Source organism: Pleurodeles waltl, chromosome 6 (assembly GCF_031143425.1).
Source record: "Pleurodeles waltl isolate 20211129_DDA chromosome 6, aPleWal1.hap1.20221129, whole genome shotgun sequence".
Classification (NCBI taxonomy): domain Eukaryota; kingdom Metazoa; phylum Chordata; class Amphibia; order Caudata; family Salamandridae; genus Pleurodeles; species Pleurodeles waltl.
In genome coordinates this window covers 1,442,844,838-1,442,860,721 of record NC_090445.1, presented here as the reverse complement: position 1 = coordinate 1,442,860,721, position 15,884 = coordinate 1,442,844,838, and the positions used below count along the sequence as shown (strand labels likewise).

Genomic DNA, 15,884 nt, shown 5'->3' with positions numbered 1-15,884 from the left:
ATATGTAGCTGTCCCCGTCCCAGCCCCAATGATTGACCATGACGCACCCTGAGAGTTTAAAGAGAAGTCTGCAATGGCTGACTGTGCCCACGTCTGATATCTGACTGACCTTGCTCAAGTGGTACCCACCAGCCTCTTGCAGCCCGAGCTGAAAGAGACTGTCTTTCAGAGACACTGGCTGTCAGGAAACATCCCACTCCTCCCGGGGCCCGGTCAGTGAGCGCTCCTCTCTCTGTCACTCTCATCTCACCAGCTGTGGAAAGTTGGCGGCGTATCCTGCCTAGCGACGCCGTCCGAGCAACTCGGCGTCACGACGGGACACACTCGCACCTGTCCGAGACCGTCAGCTGTCAACGTGGCCCGGAAGTTCCCTCCTTAGAAGTACGTGCAAGCGCCCAGCGACTGCCTTCGTAGCGCCCGAGAATGAGGCCCGCGGGAAGAGGCGGCAGGGAGCAGCCCCCCTCCATCCCCGAGATGGAGACGTTCATGGAGAAGTGCTCTGCGCCCCTGCGGCACGTGGACCAGGTGTGGCCGGGACTGTATCTGGGAGACGCGTAAGTGCCTCAGAATTGAGCTAGTTGGGATTTTAGTAAAATGTAAAAAATGTAGGCTTACTTTTTATCGAGCGCTTTACGATGAAACGCGCTACTATTTTTGCCAGGCTGGTAAACTCGGATCCATGAGGATAAAGTGAATTGACTAGGATTATATCACATACGGGCCAAGTGAGTTAGTGCAGAATTGAATTTGTTTGCACTTTTAAGTCAGGGGACCCGAACCCGGGGAAAAAAGTTGGGTGCGGTGGATAATGATGGACCTAAGAGGGGCTTTAAGTATCAGCGAGGTGGTCCAGCCTAAGTTATATTGTAGCTCTCTATCCCCAAATTATTCAGAAGATGAGGGCGGCATCATTGTTTGTTACTCTGTGGTCTGGAGCGTCTCCGACGCCTCTCATCTTTAGTTTCAGCAGTTTATAGTATGCAGTTAGTATACACCGAAACAACAAATAAGCATGCTTACCCCCTAAAACTAAACCTCCCGAGGCACGTCTCATCTTTAGAAAAGAACCACCATGATATTCTGCTCAACCTCCTTCCTGTGGCCATTATCAAGACGTTTTTTGGTACACACGGCGTGAACATTTCAGCGTACCCGAGTCCAAGTAAACCTACACAATAAAGCGTTGTTGAAAAGGCAGGAGTACACATTGCTAGGACTGCAGTCTATGTGATGTGATCACTCGATATGCAGTGTCTCATTAATGTGGCAATGGTGTGATGTGTTGTTTGGGTGAATTAAATAAGGATTACTATCGGGGGAAGCAGATGTTGTGATGTGGTACATCGAAGGAGGGAATGTCCATCAATACATTCTTTGCAGGGCTCCAGACCGATTTTGTACCAAGTCAGCAGGCCAATGGCTCTCCAGCCAAACATGGTATGTAACAATTTAACTCTTCAGGAGCCCCTGAGTTACAGTAGTGAAAATAATAAAAGGCAAACCGTAGAAATAACAGCAAAGCCAGTTTCTTTAGCACAAAGAACAGAAACCAGTCTGTACTCACTTTTTTGCTTTCATCTGCAGTCTGCTCAGTTGAATTTTAAAGACTGATACAGCTTTCAGCATTCCATCATGCCTCTGACAGTATCCTTCTTCCACCCCAGTCATCGAGCCTGTTTATCATCACTCACTGTCTCCGCACATCCAATCTCTATCCATCCAATCCCTCGCTTCTCGGCTCTGTCACCCCATCCGCTCCCTCACCCCTCCACTCACTGATCCTTCTCATCTCTCCTCATCCGCTTCCTCACCCCCTACATGCTCATACATCCTTCACTGCACACTCGTTCAAAAATATGCCTCTCCCCACTCAATCCCCTCCATTCTTGTGCCCCTTTCATGCTCATCTACCACTCGCTCGCCCACTACTTTCTCACCATCGCACTCCAAAATCAGGCGTTTCCCTCATGTTGCCAATTATACAAAATGAATGATGCTCAAAGAATCAATACCCTGAAAAGCTCCAACCTGGGAAACCCTCCACCAGCAACCCATCCTATTAGAAAATCAGGGGGTATTCCTTATTTAGAAAAGGCGTTCAAACTTTCTATTTTTTTAAGGTCTGGCATTAGTAAGACCTTTATATTTTACTAAAATTCTTTGTATAATATACTTACTTTAAGGGCCTTTCATCCAACTCTCTTCATCCACTAGTCTGTTGTTGTGTCATTTACATGTTGCTACTGCATACTACAGCATACAACATGGGGCAGTTGGCCAGCCTACTGTAGCCACCGGATAACTTCACTTTGAGTGATTGCATTTCACTCTTTCACAAGGAGTACATCCACATAAAATAGTTCCATACAGTGCCAGTGTTTTTGTTTTTGCTTTGTTATTATTACTTCAGTGTTGCCTTTGTGTTAAGAGCATGACATGATAGCAGCATGATTTCTTCTGGTTATTTTTGATGTGGGCAGAGGGCACATTATAGCCTTAGAACCCGCAGTAGCGGGCTCTACCGGCTATTAAAGGCCTGCTCCCGCGTTAAATGCCCGAGCCGAAGGCGAGGGCATTTAACAAGGGAAAGGGCCTTTAATAGCTGGTAGAGCCCGCTACTGGGGGTTCTAAGGCTATTAGAACATTCTGCCACTCAGGGCAGAATGTTCTATTAAAAAAAACAAATTGCTCACAGGGCCCGAGGGGATTAAAATCCCCTCGGGCTCCGTGAGGCTTTGTTCACAGCTGTTGCTGTGAACAAAGCGAACATTGGAATGTTGGCGCTGCGGGCTTTTACCGGCCAGTAAAAGCCCGCAGCACTCCATTGTTTTCAATGGAGCTGCCAACCTTCTAATGTTCTAATCCAGCTTTATCAACTCTTGTCTCCTGCTAATGCTGTTATCAGTTTCTTTCAGAATGGTCTTTGTTTATTTGACTGCTGTTATATCACGGCATGCCAGACTGCATTGATTTGAAACTGTTCTTCATAAAGTTCTCCTCTTTTTAGTATACTCTAAATGAAGTGCCTTCATGATTGTTAGAAACGGGGTCTGTGGTTGGCAGCCATTTTGCACTCTGTCCAAGCAGGGACTCTCACTATAGTCAGGGTAAGGAAGATACACACCTAGGAGGTAGGCTCAGTCCAAGCCCTTGGAGACACTTCACAGGCAGGATTGCACAAAGCAAGTCCACTCCTTTCCTCTTAGGCAGAAGCAGCAGCAGCAGCAGGCCTGATAAGCAATAGGCAGAGTGTCAGGTCCTCCTCAAGCATCAAGCTCTTCTCCTTGGCAGAGGTTTCTCTAGATACAGAAGTAATTTAAAAGTCTGGGGGTTTGGGTCCACTACTTATACCCATTTATGCCTTTGAAGTAGGTAAACTTCAAAGGAAAGTCTCTATTGTTGACAAGATCCTGCCTTGCCCAGGCCTGGCCCCGGACGCACACCAGGGGGCTGGAGACTGCGCTGTGTGAGGACTGGCACAGCCCTTTCAGGTGCAGGTGTCAGCTCCTCCCTTCCCACTCTAGCACAGGAGACGCATCAGGATATGCAGGAAACTTTATGTCACTGTCTAGGGGAAATTCACAAGCAGCTAAACTGTCAGTCTGGACTAGACGTGGATTCCACAAGCAGGCAGAGGCACAGAATGGTTTAGCAAGAAAATGCCCACTTTCTACACGTGGCATTTTCAAACTGACAATCCCAAAAACTTTTTTACCAAAAAGTATATTTTTAAATTGTGAGTTCAGAGACCCCAAACCCATATCTATACCTGTTCCCAATGGGAAACTGCACTTAAAATATATTTAAATACAATCCCCAAGTTAACCTATGAGAGAGATAGACCTTGCAATAGTGAAAAACACATTTAGCAGTATTTCACTATCAGGACATGTAAAACACACCACTACATGTTCTACCTTATAAATACACTATACCCTGCCCATGGGGCTACCTAGGGCCTACCTTAGAGGTGACTTACATGTAGTCAAAGGGAAGGTGTAGGTCTGGCAAGTGGGTACACGTGCCAGGTCGAATTGCCAGTGCAAGACTGCAAACACAGACACTGCAGTGGTAGGTCTGAGACAGGTTTACAGGGCTACTCATGTGGGTGGCACAACCAGTGCTGCAGCCCCACTAGTAGCATTTGATTTACAGGCCATGAGCACTTCTAGTGCACTTTACTAGGGACTTAACAGTAAATCAAATATGCCAATCAGGGATAACAAACCAACAATACGATTTAGACAGAGAGCACTTGCACTTTAGCACTGGTTAGCAGTGGTAAAGTGCCCAGAGAATCAAAATGAGCAAAAACGAATTACAGCACAGGGTCCAGAAATAGGAGGTCAGAAGCAAAAAGTACAGGGAAACCATGCCAAGAGCTGCCAGTTCTAACAATGAGGGCTACTGTTGTACTTGTAAACCAATTCAGTTTGTATGTTCTACTTGAATGGTTTTATAGTTTGCTTTCAATCCTCTTCTATGTGGAGCCTACATAGACATTTGACTTTTATATTAGTAATTGAAGCTGTGCCATTTATTCCATTCCCAGCGGACAGCCAACTTCCAGCGGACCCCAACCCCACAATTTTCCCATGTTTTTTTTTTTTTTTTTTTACAGTACAGCGGCACACCAGCAGTACAGCTACCAAGCCTCACCTTCATTGTGCCGCAAGACCATGCAAGCTTCACCTAGTGAAGTTTTCACGTTGCCACAGTACGACTCCAGTGGGAGTACTGCAGTACCGCAAGGATGTGGTGCACTGGGTCCTGTTGGAGTACTGTGTTCCTCTGCACCCTCTCCCCAACACCCCTAGAAGTGCCAGGAGATTTGGTTTTTATTTTCAGCTTCAGGACATGGGGACCAAGTCCCAGTGTCCTGTAATAACTGCTGCAACATTTCTGATCAAGTGAAGGCAAGCTAATCAGATTGCTCTGTTCTGCAGGACTGGTACTGGTCCTGCTGGCCCGAGATGATCGATGGGGAAGAAAGCTACCTCTGCCAATCAGATCTATGTATTTCTTCAATGCATTTTACCACATAAGTGTTGAGGGACTCCAAAGGGGCTAATCATCTAGATATACATAATTTTTAACCCTTTCAAGCCCATCCTGAGCACTTCTTTTTACACAAATTCCCAAAAACAGACAAACAGATTTACACCAAATCACAAAAAGCATGTTTTCTGAGTAAAATTCTAACTTTTTTGCCAAATTTAATGCAATTTCATTCCGCCACTTTTATGTATCACCCCCCAAAATTTCCTAAGGGAATTAACATTGGAAAATTATGTTTTGGGATCCTCCCCTTTTTTTGGTTCCTGATTGATGGATCACTCTCAAAGTTTCTAGGAAGGAGCTGAGGTCCATAAACTTTTTTGGAAAGATTCCTTACAGAGCACCAAAGTTATTAGCGAAAAATAATGTGTGGAGTTAAGAATGGTATGTCTCTATATACCTATATGTACTTACCAGGATGATAAAGTGTTAGTCAATATACCAGAATTCTAGATTCAATATTTTTTGTAGCTTGAAATAAAAAACCTGATACGCTGAAATACGAACCATAAAGAATGCATTGCTAGTATCAGTGAGGATGTGGTGTGTTTCCAAGGGAGTATGATGTGTGGATCATTGTATCTGGGAAGAGGTTAGTGTGATGATATACTGATGATCTCATTACCAGTTGCTGAATTGGTATCCTCCAGGCAATACATATTCAGGTGTCTCCAGGCTGGGTCTTATCAGGTCCTCAAATTAAGGAGCCAATAATTTCAGAGACATCAGACCCAGAGATGTGAGAGGAGCTGTGGGCAGGTGCTCCGTAATTGTTTTGAGTGGCGGGAAGGGGAACCTCCCTCCATCTGAAGCAAAATAAACTGTGTCCTCCCTCACCACCACCAACCCTTCAAGGCCGAGAAGAAAAAATTTGCAACATTTATTGTGAGCTCTAACCAGGGGTTAAATGTGTATAGTTTGGGGCCATTATTTTCCCTAGACGGGTTCAAAACATAAAGAATTGGACCTGGTATTTGCAGTCTGCGTGTTATTCCTTTTTCTGGGAAAAAGAACTCACCATTCCTATTAACGCACAGGGATATACTAGACAGAATCTTTAATTCCAGCCACTGTATCTCCCTACAGATGTAAAGGGGAACTTGGAATGAGTGTCTGAGGGACGATGGGGTACCGATCTCTGGGGTTGGTAGTATAAAAGTTGATTTGCTGTTGAGACAGGGGAGATAAAGGATAAATTGCCCAGAGGGAGGTGTGAAGTCACAGAAGGGCAGCGTAGTGCACATTACTCTAGATGGTAGTTTGGGAGCCAGTTGTATTACAGAGGGTGGATGGAGTGCAGTCAGTTGCAGGTGATGAAAGGGGTTCTGAAGTATTACTGAGTATGAAAGAAAGATGGCCTCTCACTTGTCCTCTGTAGTGTGGTCTAGTATTATATGATAATTTTACCTATTTTTCTTAATATTGTCAGTGTCATAGCAAACAACCTGGATGTACTGAACGAGATGGGCATAACTCATGTGCTGAATGCAGCCCACTGTTCCTGGGATTGCAAGGGAGAGCAGGTGGTGTATGGCCAGGGGATCCATTATTATGGCATCACTGCAGAAGACTGCCCCGACTTCAACCTCAGCCTGTACTTCCACACAGCAGCCGAGTACATCCATACTGCCCTGAGCGACCCATGTGGTGAGTATACACGTACTACTCACATAATTTGTCATGTACAGAGTCTGCCACACCTCTCAACTGGAGCAAATTTCACCTTCCTCCAAAAAACATTTTGTTTTGCAGACCAACTTCGGGTTCAGCTTGTCAAGACATGCTGTTATTCTCGCCATTAAAAACATGATCTGAGGTCTGGGTGCCAGGGGTGCTGCTTTTATGCTCACAACTAGCCCTCGGGATGCAGTGACTACTAGTCAATGGAATACCAGGTCTCCTGCTGCCTGATGATGAAGTCCTGCAATGTCTGGCATCTAGCTATCCCAGAGTGCACTATTCTGCCTAGTCACAAGAGAGTGGAACCAGTTTGGCAACTGTTTTCCCCTCTATGTGTCCAGGACACAAACATGTCTACATGAACAAAAGAACAACCCCTCTCATGTGTGTCCACCATTTGCCCTTCAAAGGTGGCTTCCTCTTTGAAGCTTGCCTTTTTTTGGCTCAGACCATGTTTGGCTTCCTGCCAGGGAGAAGTATCACCTTTTCCAACAGGTGGCCTCTATGAAGTACCATGTCTTTGTTACACTGTGAAGCCCATACTCTGTAGGGAAATGGGCCACCTCAACAATTTGTGGTTCTTTCCTCTCATCTGTATAATCCACCTGAGAGGTTTGTGGTGAGTTTGAACTCTGAAGTGAATCCCCAAAAAAGTAGCACCTCAGCTTCTTCACAGATCAAACCACAGCAAAGGTTCTCCTGTAAATTGCATTCCAACGTTGCTCTCTGGGGAGGAGTTGCCTCCTAATAAAGGCAACTGGTTGATCCTGGCCATCATTATTTACCTGTACTAACATTACCCTAATCACATGTCCAGAAGCACCTGTCTGGACAAGAACATTTTTTTCTGAAATCAGGTGCCTTTAGGACAGGTGCTGAGCACAATGCTTCCTTGAGGGTGTCAAAAGCCTTTTGACACTGCTCAGCCCAGATAACCTCTCTTTGTTGCTTTTGATAAGTGAGTTATTTAATTGGTGCCACACCAGTAATATAGCGTTTTACAAACCTCCTATAGTACCCAGTTAGGCCTAAAAAGGTTCTGACCTGGGTCTGTGTCTGAGGAGCTTCCCTGGCCAGAAGGACTGGATCTTGGGCTAGAGAGGTTGTACATGACCTCCATTTACTTAGTGCAGCAAATACATAACTCAGCCTTACCCTATATGGCTGTTACATTCCTTGAAAGACAGGCCTGCCTGTTGCAGGGCCTGAAGCACTTCCTTCGGACGGACCAAGTGCTCCTCCTATGTGAAACTAAATGCAGCAATATCATCTAGATATGGTGCACTGAAACTTTCCAAACCTGAAAGAACACTGTTCACCAATCTTTGGAAGGTGGCAACTGTATTTTCCAACCCATAGGGCATCTTTTTGAACTGAAAGTGGCCTTCAAGAGTTGAAAAGGAAGACCTGTCCTTAGTTCCTTGGGTGAGATCTTATGCTTGTTTTGACCTGAACTGACAACCTATAAATTATACTACAGACAGGCAGGCTGTCACCTGTGTCCACATCATGGGTACACCAAGTTCTCGGACCTGGGGTAAAAAAAAACAGACCACAAACTGTTGCAGGAGTCTGTAACAATCTTTTTGCTGCTTGGCTGTTAAAGTGGAGGAGAGGACTATTCCATCCACTGAAGCATTTTTTACATTGTTTGACAGTAGATCTGGGAAAGTTTCACTTTCCTATCTGTTTATTACCATGAGCAAAGTCATTTCAGCCTTGTTATGGTGGAGTTTTGGCCTGATGACACGGATAACCATGTGAAGGTTTGTTGGGGTGCCTAAGTCCACCAGATAGGTGACTTCCCCTTTCTGTCCCAAAATGCGATAGAGCCCAGTCTACTTTCCTGGCGGGACCGAGGAGCTACAGGGTCCAAAGCCCTCACCAACTGTCCTGACTGATAATCTACCAACGAGGACTTCTGGTCACACCAGTGTTTTACAAGCTCACAGCTGACCCCAATTTTAATCTTTGCCTTCCTCATGTACTCCACCATCCTGGAGCGTAGGCCTAGTACATGATCCACAATATCGTGTTTAGGCTCCTTGATGAGCCTTTCCCATCCTTCACTCACTAAACTCAGTGATATTCTTACAGTGTGACCAAAGAGGAGTTCAAAAGGGGTGGACCACACTCTTTTTGAGGCTCGTCCCTGTAGGCAAACAGCAGGCATGGTATTAGAACATGCCATTTCCTTATGAGTTTTTCCTGCAAGCTCACTATCATGCCTTTCCTGGTTTTGTTGAACCTTTCAAACAAACCATACCCTTGGAAATGGTAGAGAGTGGTGAACTTGTAGGTAACACATACTCATCTCACGTTGCTTTCAGATAGGCGGACATAAAGTTAGTTTCCCTATCTGAGATGACTTCCTTTGGGAAACCTACTCTGGTGAATATATCAAGTAGGGCCCTAACCACAGCAGTCACTGTCCTGAGTGGTAGTGCTTCTGGATACCTAATGGCATGTTCCACTACTACCAGGATGAACCTGTTTGCAGAGGCAATTTATGGATCTAGGGGACCAACAATATGAATCCCCCTCCCACTCAAAGGGGGTCTCCCCCACAGGAAGAGGTATCAGGGGAGCCTTTGGCTTGACACCTGTCTTGCCACTGATGTGAGGATTTGGGTGTATTATATGGCATGGCTATGCAGCCTTACTGTGTAATACACTCGCAAAAACTGTCTTGGGTCCAATCAGGCTAATTTGTAAAACCTTAAGCTCAGCCCTGGGTAGCTATGGCTTCGAGCAGCAAGGCTTAAACAAAGGAACTAGTGAACAGTACCAAAACAACAAAATAAGGAAGCTGCGCAACACAAAAGAAATCAGACACCAATTTATAAAAATCAATTATATTGTATGGATTTTTAGACACGAAGATGAGCAAAATCTACTGAAGGGTTAGGCAGATACAGATTTTTAAAGAAAACATATGACTTATTGCAACCACAAACAAGCCTAGGGACAGTGTAAAGTTTACAAACTTTTGAAAAGTTTGTAAGAGTTGTGTTTGGCTACTCTGGCCCACCAACTTGGGTGATCAAATCTGACAGGATGATGATCTAGGGGGCCAATGAGGAGTATTTGGACAGTTACCTGGCCACCAAACCTTTTTCCAGTCCAGTTCTCACCCTGATGCTGAGGATGCAGGAGATGGAAGATGCTCAAGGATACTCTGGGTACTGTGCGGTCAAAGAGGGTGTCTTGACAGTTATTCCTTGGTCCACGGGTCAAGTGGGGTGACCGGCCACAGTGGTCGTGGTCCCTCGAAGTACTGTTTGAGACAGTCGAAGGCCACCTGCAGCCAGGCTACCAGCAGTGCTTAATTTGTAAATAACAATGTGCCCACAGCTCTCCTCTGAAACATGCGGCTACTGCAATTTAATGCTTGCGCACAAAATACTGAGGCAGTGTAATCCTAAAGCCATCTCAGGCCTCTTTGATGCATTTACAGCCACTCACTGCCCCTTTCGGGGACTCTTGCAGCTTTCTGCCTTCTCCATTTTCTGACGTTGTGTGCATCATTTGCTTGCAGTAAATGCTTGATGCAAAAAAAAGTGCCAGTTCCCAAAAACAAGTGCATGTGCCCCCACCAGCAAACACCGGCTCAAGTTAAGCACTGGCTACCGGGCCTCCATACACAGTGGTTCCAGAGATATCCCTTGATGGAGGCTGGTGTCATTCTTGGGTGACCAATCTGGTCTCAGACAACACTCCCTGATCTGGCTGACTCAGGTGCAACTTTTGATCGTTGAGGATTGGTCTCTTGTGACGCCCAGTGGCAGTCAGTGGAGATTCCTTGAAGTGGCTACTGACTTGCCAAGTTAGGCTACTTCAGCTTTGTTGTCCCTGGTGCTGGTACCAGGAGCCAGCCGACTGCCCCTGGGAGTCCTTTCTTTGGTCTGGGCACGACTTGTCCCAGAGCAAGGAGCCACAGGCACAGTCCTCTCCTCGCTAGCCCAAGGTGGGGCAGGTGCAGTCCAGCAGACAGTGCAGCCTCTCTTTGCCAAGTCCAGGGGCCAGCAGGACAGTCCTTCTTTAGACCTTTGTACAGTTCTGGTGTGACCTCAGGTCAAGGGTGCCAGGGGTGCCTTAGAGATACCCAGAAACTGCCCTGATGGGATGATGCGGTCACTAGCCAATGTGCTACCAGGTCCACTCCCTCTTGGTGATAACGTTCCAGCTATGTATGACATCTAGTAATCCTAGTGTGCACTTTTATGCCCACTTTCAAGATGTCTGAGCCCTTCTTTGGATGTTAGGAGATTGGTAGCTGACTCCAAAGGTGTGGCTCCTTGTGGACAACATCAGTGGCATGACGACATTTGAGGGGGCCCCCTGCACAGTACATGGAGGGGTCACCCCTCCAGACTCACGCAGAAGCTTTCAGGTCAGAGTACTGTGCTGAGGGGGACCCTCTGGAACTTGGCCCCCGCACCACAGAGGTTGTAGGGACCTTTGTTGTGCCACTGGACTACATGCCTATGGGAAAACTGGTTAGAGGACTGGTATCTCCTCTATAACCCCGCCACCAGCCTGTCTACCTGAACAAAGGGCAGCCCCTCAGCAGTGTGATCGCCACTTGCATACCAAGGGTGTATTCGCCTTTGAAGCTTGCCTTTTTGGATAACACCTTGAGTGGCTTCCTGTGAAGAGGAGGTGACCCTTTGACCTGTAGCACCCTGCAATGTACCTTTGACTGGGAGTAGTTCACACTACTCCAGTGGAGCGCAGAAAGTTGTCTGATGGCCAGTCACCGTGTGAGATGGGGTGATGGGTCAGCCGGTAAACATTTGTTAGCCAATGGGGCTATTAACTCTTTCACAGCAAAATTACAATTTAGAAGTGTTGGTGCTAGGACAATATCTAAAAATACCTATTCTACCTAAGACTATTTAGCTCCTTGCCTTAGGGCCCAATAGGCCTTCCTCAGGGAAGGCTTACATATATTGTTAAAGGGAGTAGGTGCTTTGCCATTGATTTGAATGGCAAAGTTGAATTAGCAGTGTTACCACTGCCCTTCCAGTCTGCAGTGGCAGGCTGGGAGGCATTTTCTACTCTAGGTGGCATGATCAGTGCTGCAGCCCTAGGTGCACACACAATATACATGCCCAGGAAACCATGGGTACCATATACTAGGGACTTATAAGTAAATCAGTTTGAGCCGATTGGGGGTAGCATATTTGACATACACTTTGTATGGGTTAGGGAGACTGACACTGGGATCTGGTTAGCAGGGCTCAGTGCATTCTCATATTCGAAAAACCAGCAGGTAGTAGTCCAGATGGAGGCAAAAAGTGAGGGAGGGGATCTGCAAAAAGCCTGTTTCTTTACAAACCAGCTTGACAGGCAACACAGGAGTGACAGAACTCCTTCACTTACTGTAACACCTGGGCCCAATAAAAGTGACTGACCAACCTCTCCCAGGTTTTGATCGGCCCCTGATGATCAGTTTAGGGGACGTCTTGGGCTAGGCTAAGGCAGAATTCTTAGTGCTGTTGGGGGACCACCATTCTCCTGGTTGCCTATGGACTGGGGGCCCGTTGCCTCACTGTACAGGACTCACTCCTCCCAGTATAGCTTAATGGTACCGCTCTCCTTGTTCTTGCATTTCAGCTAGCTGCTCCAGGCTTACAAGAGTGGGACACATCTATAACCCCTGGCTCAAGCCCTCTGTGGATAGACCACCTGCTCCTTTCAGTTCAGTGAGCCCTGACAAGTCTGCCAAAGTAATATCCTCCTTTTCGGGCACCAGGCCTTCACTTTAGGGTTAGACTCCTTCTGGGCCTGACAATTTTTGTAAGCTGTCTGACAGATTTCCTGTCCTTTCTCTTGTTACTAGGGACCTGAGCTATTCTCCCAGATTCTAGGGTCCCTTGACTTTCCTTTATAGCCACTTGGGCTCTAGTAGAGCCACACAGCCACACATCCAACATTGCTGCATGAGTCCTTCCCCCGACCTTTGCCCAGGGAGAGGTTTCAAGGTCATTTCCCAGCAGGCACTCCACTGGGATGACAGGGGATACAGCTACCATTTTTGGACCAGTAACTCCTCCCCACTCGAAGTCCACTATAGCCACGGGATGTCACTCCCGGTCTTTGTCAGAGTTGACTATCTGGCGCACCTCATTTGGTATTATTTGGTGTGGGGAAACCAGCTTAGCCATGAACTGGTTATGCTGGCACCTTTATTCATCAGGGCCTTCCCTTCAACCCCATTGATTCTTTTCCACTGCCTATAATCCCCATGCTTGGAGGCCAGTGAGCCAAGGGTTCAGTTTCCTTCTCACCCACTAAAACTAAGGAGGCCTCAGTGTACCCTCTGTAATTCTTAAGGCCAACTTCTAACCCCAGCCCTATACTGGCAATTCCCTAGGGATGGTTGTCAGTGGATGACTTCTTGGTACACACAGGATCTCCCCTCTTATGCCCTGTGTGCTGACAGTCAAATCACACCACGGCCTTTGAAAGGCCATAGTTTCTTCCCAGGTACTCCCTCCCCTTGGAATGGGATGGTACTCAGGTCTCCCTCCCTTTGGCATTCTTTTAGGACTCCTTAGAGGTCTCTTTCTTTTTATCTTTGCTCATTTCTTCCACCAGAAGATGCACTCTCTCCCTTTCCTAGGATCACTTCCACAGGACTTTGTGGGCACCGTAGTGTGTACCCATTAATCAGCCATCTTGCCCAACTCTCTAGGATACAGCATACATAGTAAAAACACTTTAATGTCTGAAAACATTTAAAAAAATGACAAAGAATGAATGTAACAACTTCCTGTACCTATGCTCTTTCCCAAGGAAATGGTACCACACGAGTGTAGATGAAAAATATAGTAATAAAGGCAAAAACTGTGGACAGAAATTGTTCAAAGAAAATTTTCACCAAGAAGTTTCCATTAGGATATATCTGACCAAGAACGGAACTTGACAATATTGTAAAAAGGGACCTGAAATTGTATTAAATGGTCTTACCATAGCCTATTCCATACCATTGTTTCCTAATTTTCATGAATTAATCCTGTGGTTTGGTGATTTTAATGCAACTATCTGCTATCTAAGAGGTAGTTACCCATAAAGATGGAAGGATGTTACATGTGATTGGCATGTAAAGAAACCATTGCATGGCTTTAGATTGTAGGTGCCTGGTGAGACCTTTATATGATAATTGACTATGTAAACTTTGTTGTAAAGATACAAAATCACCCGAGAATGTGTTTTTTTTTCTTTTAAAAACATGATTAGGTATGATTTGATATTTGATATTATGTCCACTGAGCTTTTATGGCGATTTTAATGTGCTTAAGTTCAGTTATCTGTTGAATTTTATGGATAAGTGTATCCCTAATTACCTGGTAACTGTTTCGATAGTGTAATCAGTCTTTAGAAAAATATAACATTTTAATGATTATATAGTGTTTTATAAACTGCTAATAAAAAAAGTATGAAAGAACGAATGAATATTGTACTAAGATTTGCCTATCACAAAACACCGTCAGGGAATGCCTATCAAAATATAATCGCAGGCATCACCCATCAGAAGATTTCCCAAGAGACTGACGATCAGAATATTATGCCATAACTTGCCGTTCAGGATTTAGCACCAGGCATTTCCCTTCAGAGGTTTTGCTAGGCATTGCACGTTATAAAAATATGCTAGGACAATATTGTGGAAGAAATATGCATTAAACTATGGTACCAGTATTTGATACAACATTTTTCAGATTGTGCCACACTTTAGGAAAGTACCACTAAAGGTGGCTGTTCTCAGTAAGAGGAAAGAGTCTCGACAGTCTCCCTCTTTCCCGGCAAACCATTAATGACCTATTTTCATTCAGTTGCTCCTTCAACTTTGGATCTTTGAGGGCTTTACTCTGAAGAGCTTTTTTTCTTTTTTTAAGAGTCGAGATCTTAAGAATTGAAAATGATGTAGTGTGTACACACATATAAATAAAAACACTGCCCAGCACAGCTGTTTGATTGTAATATACGCTTCATAGAGACAGGATTGATTGTCTGGTCCCCTGCCGCGTGTCTTGATTCTGTCCTCCACTGTGTACTCCTCCTTGACTTACGATGTAGGTATCCCAGATAAATTGGTACCTCTAGATTTGGAATGTGAACCCATGTACTCCTCTCAAGTCACTAACGCTTTCCTCTCCTTCTCCAGGTAAGGTCTTGGTGCACTGTGTCCTGGGCAGGAGTCGCTCTGCTGCATTGGTTCTAGCTTACCTGATGATATATCATCACTTCTCATTGGCAGATGCCATCCAGAGGGTGACCCAGTATAGGCCCATCTGCCCGAACCGTGGCTTTTTAAAGCAGTTACAGGACCTCGATTTGGACTTGCGGTTCCGATGGAAATTTTGCAAAATCATCTAAGGTGTTTGGATGCACCAGCAGGAAATCAGGGCGTATGCAACGTCTCACCACTGGGCAGTGGTCACTGTATTGCTGACAGACTGAATGGTGTTTCCTCGTTAATGTTGCTTGGGATTGTGCTGTATTGAAAGGATCCTCCCAAGAAGGAGGCGCCAACAATCTATGAAACAAAGGCTCTGAACTACTTGGAGTCATTGGAGTACGAGGGTTGCCTTTGAGGAATACCTTGACTTGATTAATAATTCCTTCTCTCACTGCATATATATTTGGCACAGAATGTACTAGACTGTAGAAAAATGTACATAACCGCTTGAAAAAAACACCTTGTGACAATAACAAGATTTTCTGTAATTAACCGAATAGTAAAAGATAAAAGCATATGCAGGATGTTTTTAATTGGTTTTAAGAGCAACTAAAATCGTTTACTGACATTTAAGGTAAAAGTGTGTTGCTTTATTTATAGGTCATTCTTTTGATGGCGAATATTACTATTTTTCAAAATACTTCGTATTAAAGGGTACATGCTAATCGTGAATTCAGAGTTTGCACAGTTACTCGGTTCTTCCTTTCCTCTTGTATATATGGATTCATAAGCTGAGACTTCGCAGGGGTCCTTGCGGCTTGAGAGGGGGCTCTCCTTAAAGAATGTACAGATATATTCCTATAGTGTGTGCACTTTCAATGTGTCATGCCATGCCTTTAAAGTAATAATGTTCCACTTGGGTAAGGAACTTCCCCTAATAAACAGTAGCGAATGACCTCTC

At 45.3% G+C, this 15,884-nt stretch overlaps 1 protein-coding gene across 1 annotated transcript; it reads left to right on the top strand.

Moving 5' to 3' along the window:
- Positions 1–247: 247 nt before the first annotated feature.
- On the top strand, positions 248–15,551 carry LOC138300941 (dual specificity protein phosphatase 26-like). Its single transcript, XM_069240863.1, has 3 exons — positions 248–554; positions 6,488–6,705; positions 14,909–15,551. The coding sequence occupies exons 1-3, from the start codon at positions 424–426 to the stop codon at positions 15,118–15,120; spliced, it is 561 nt and encodes a 186-aa protein (XP_069096964.1). The 5' UTR covers positions 248–423; the 3' UTR covers positions 15,121–15,551.
- Positions 15,552–15,884: the final 333 nt, after the last annotated feature.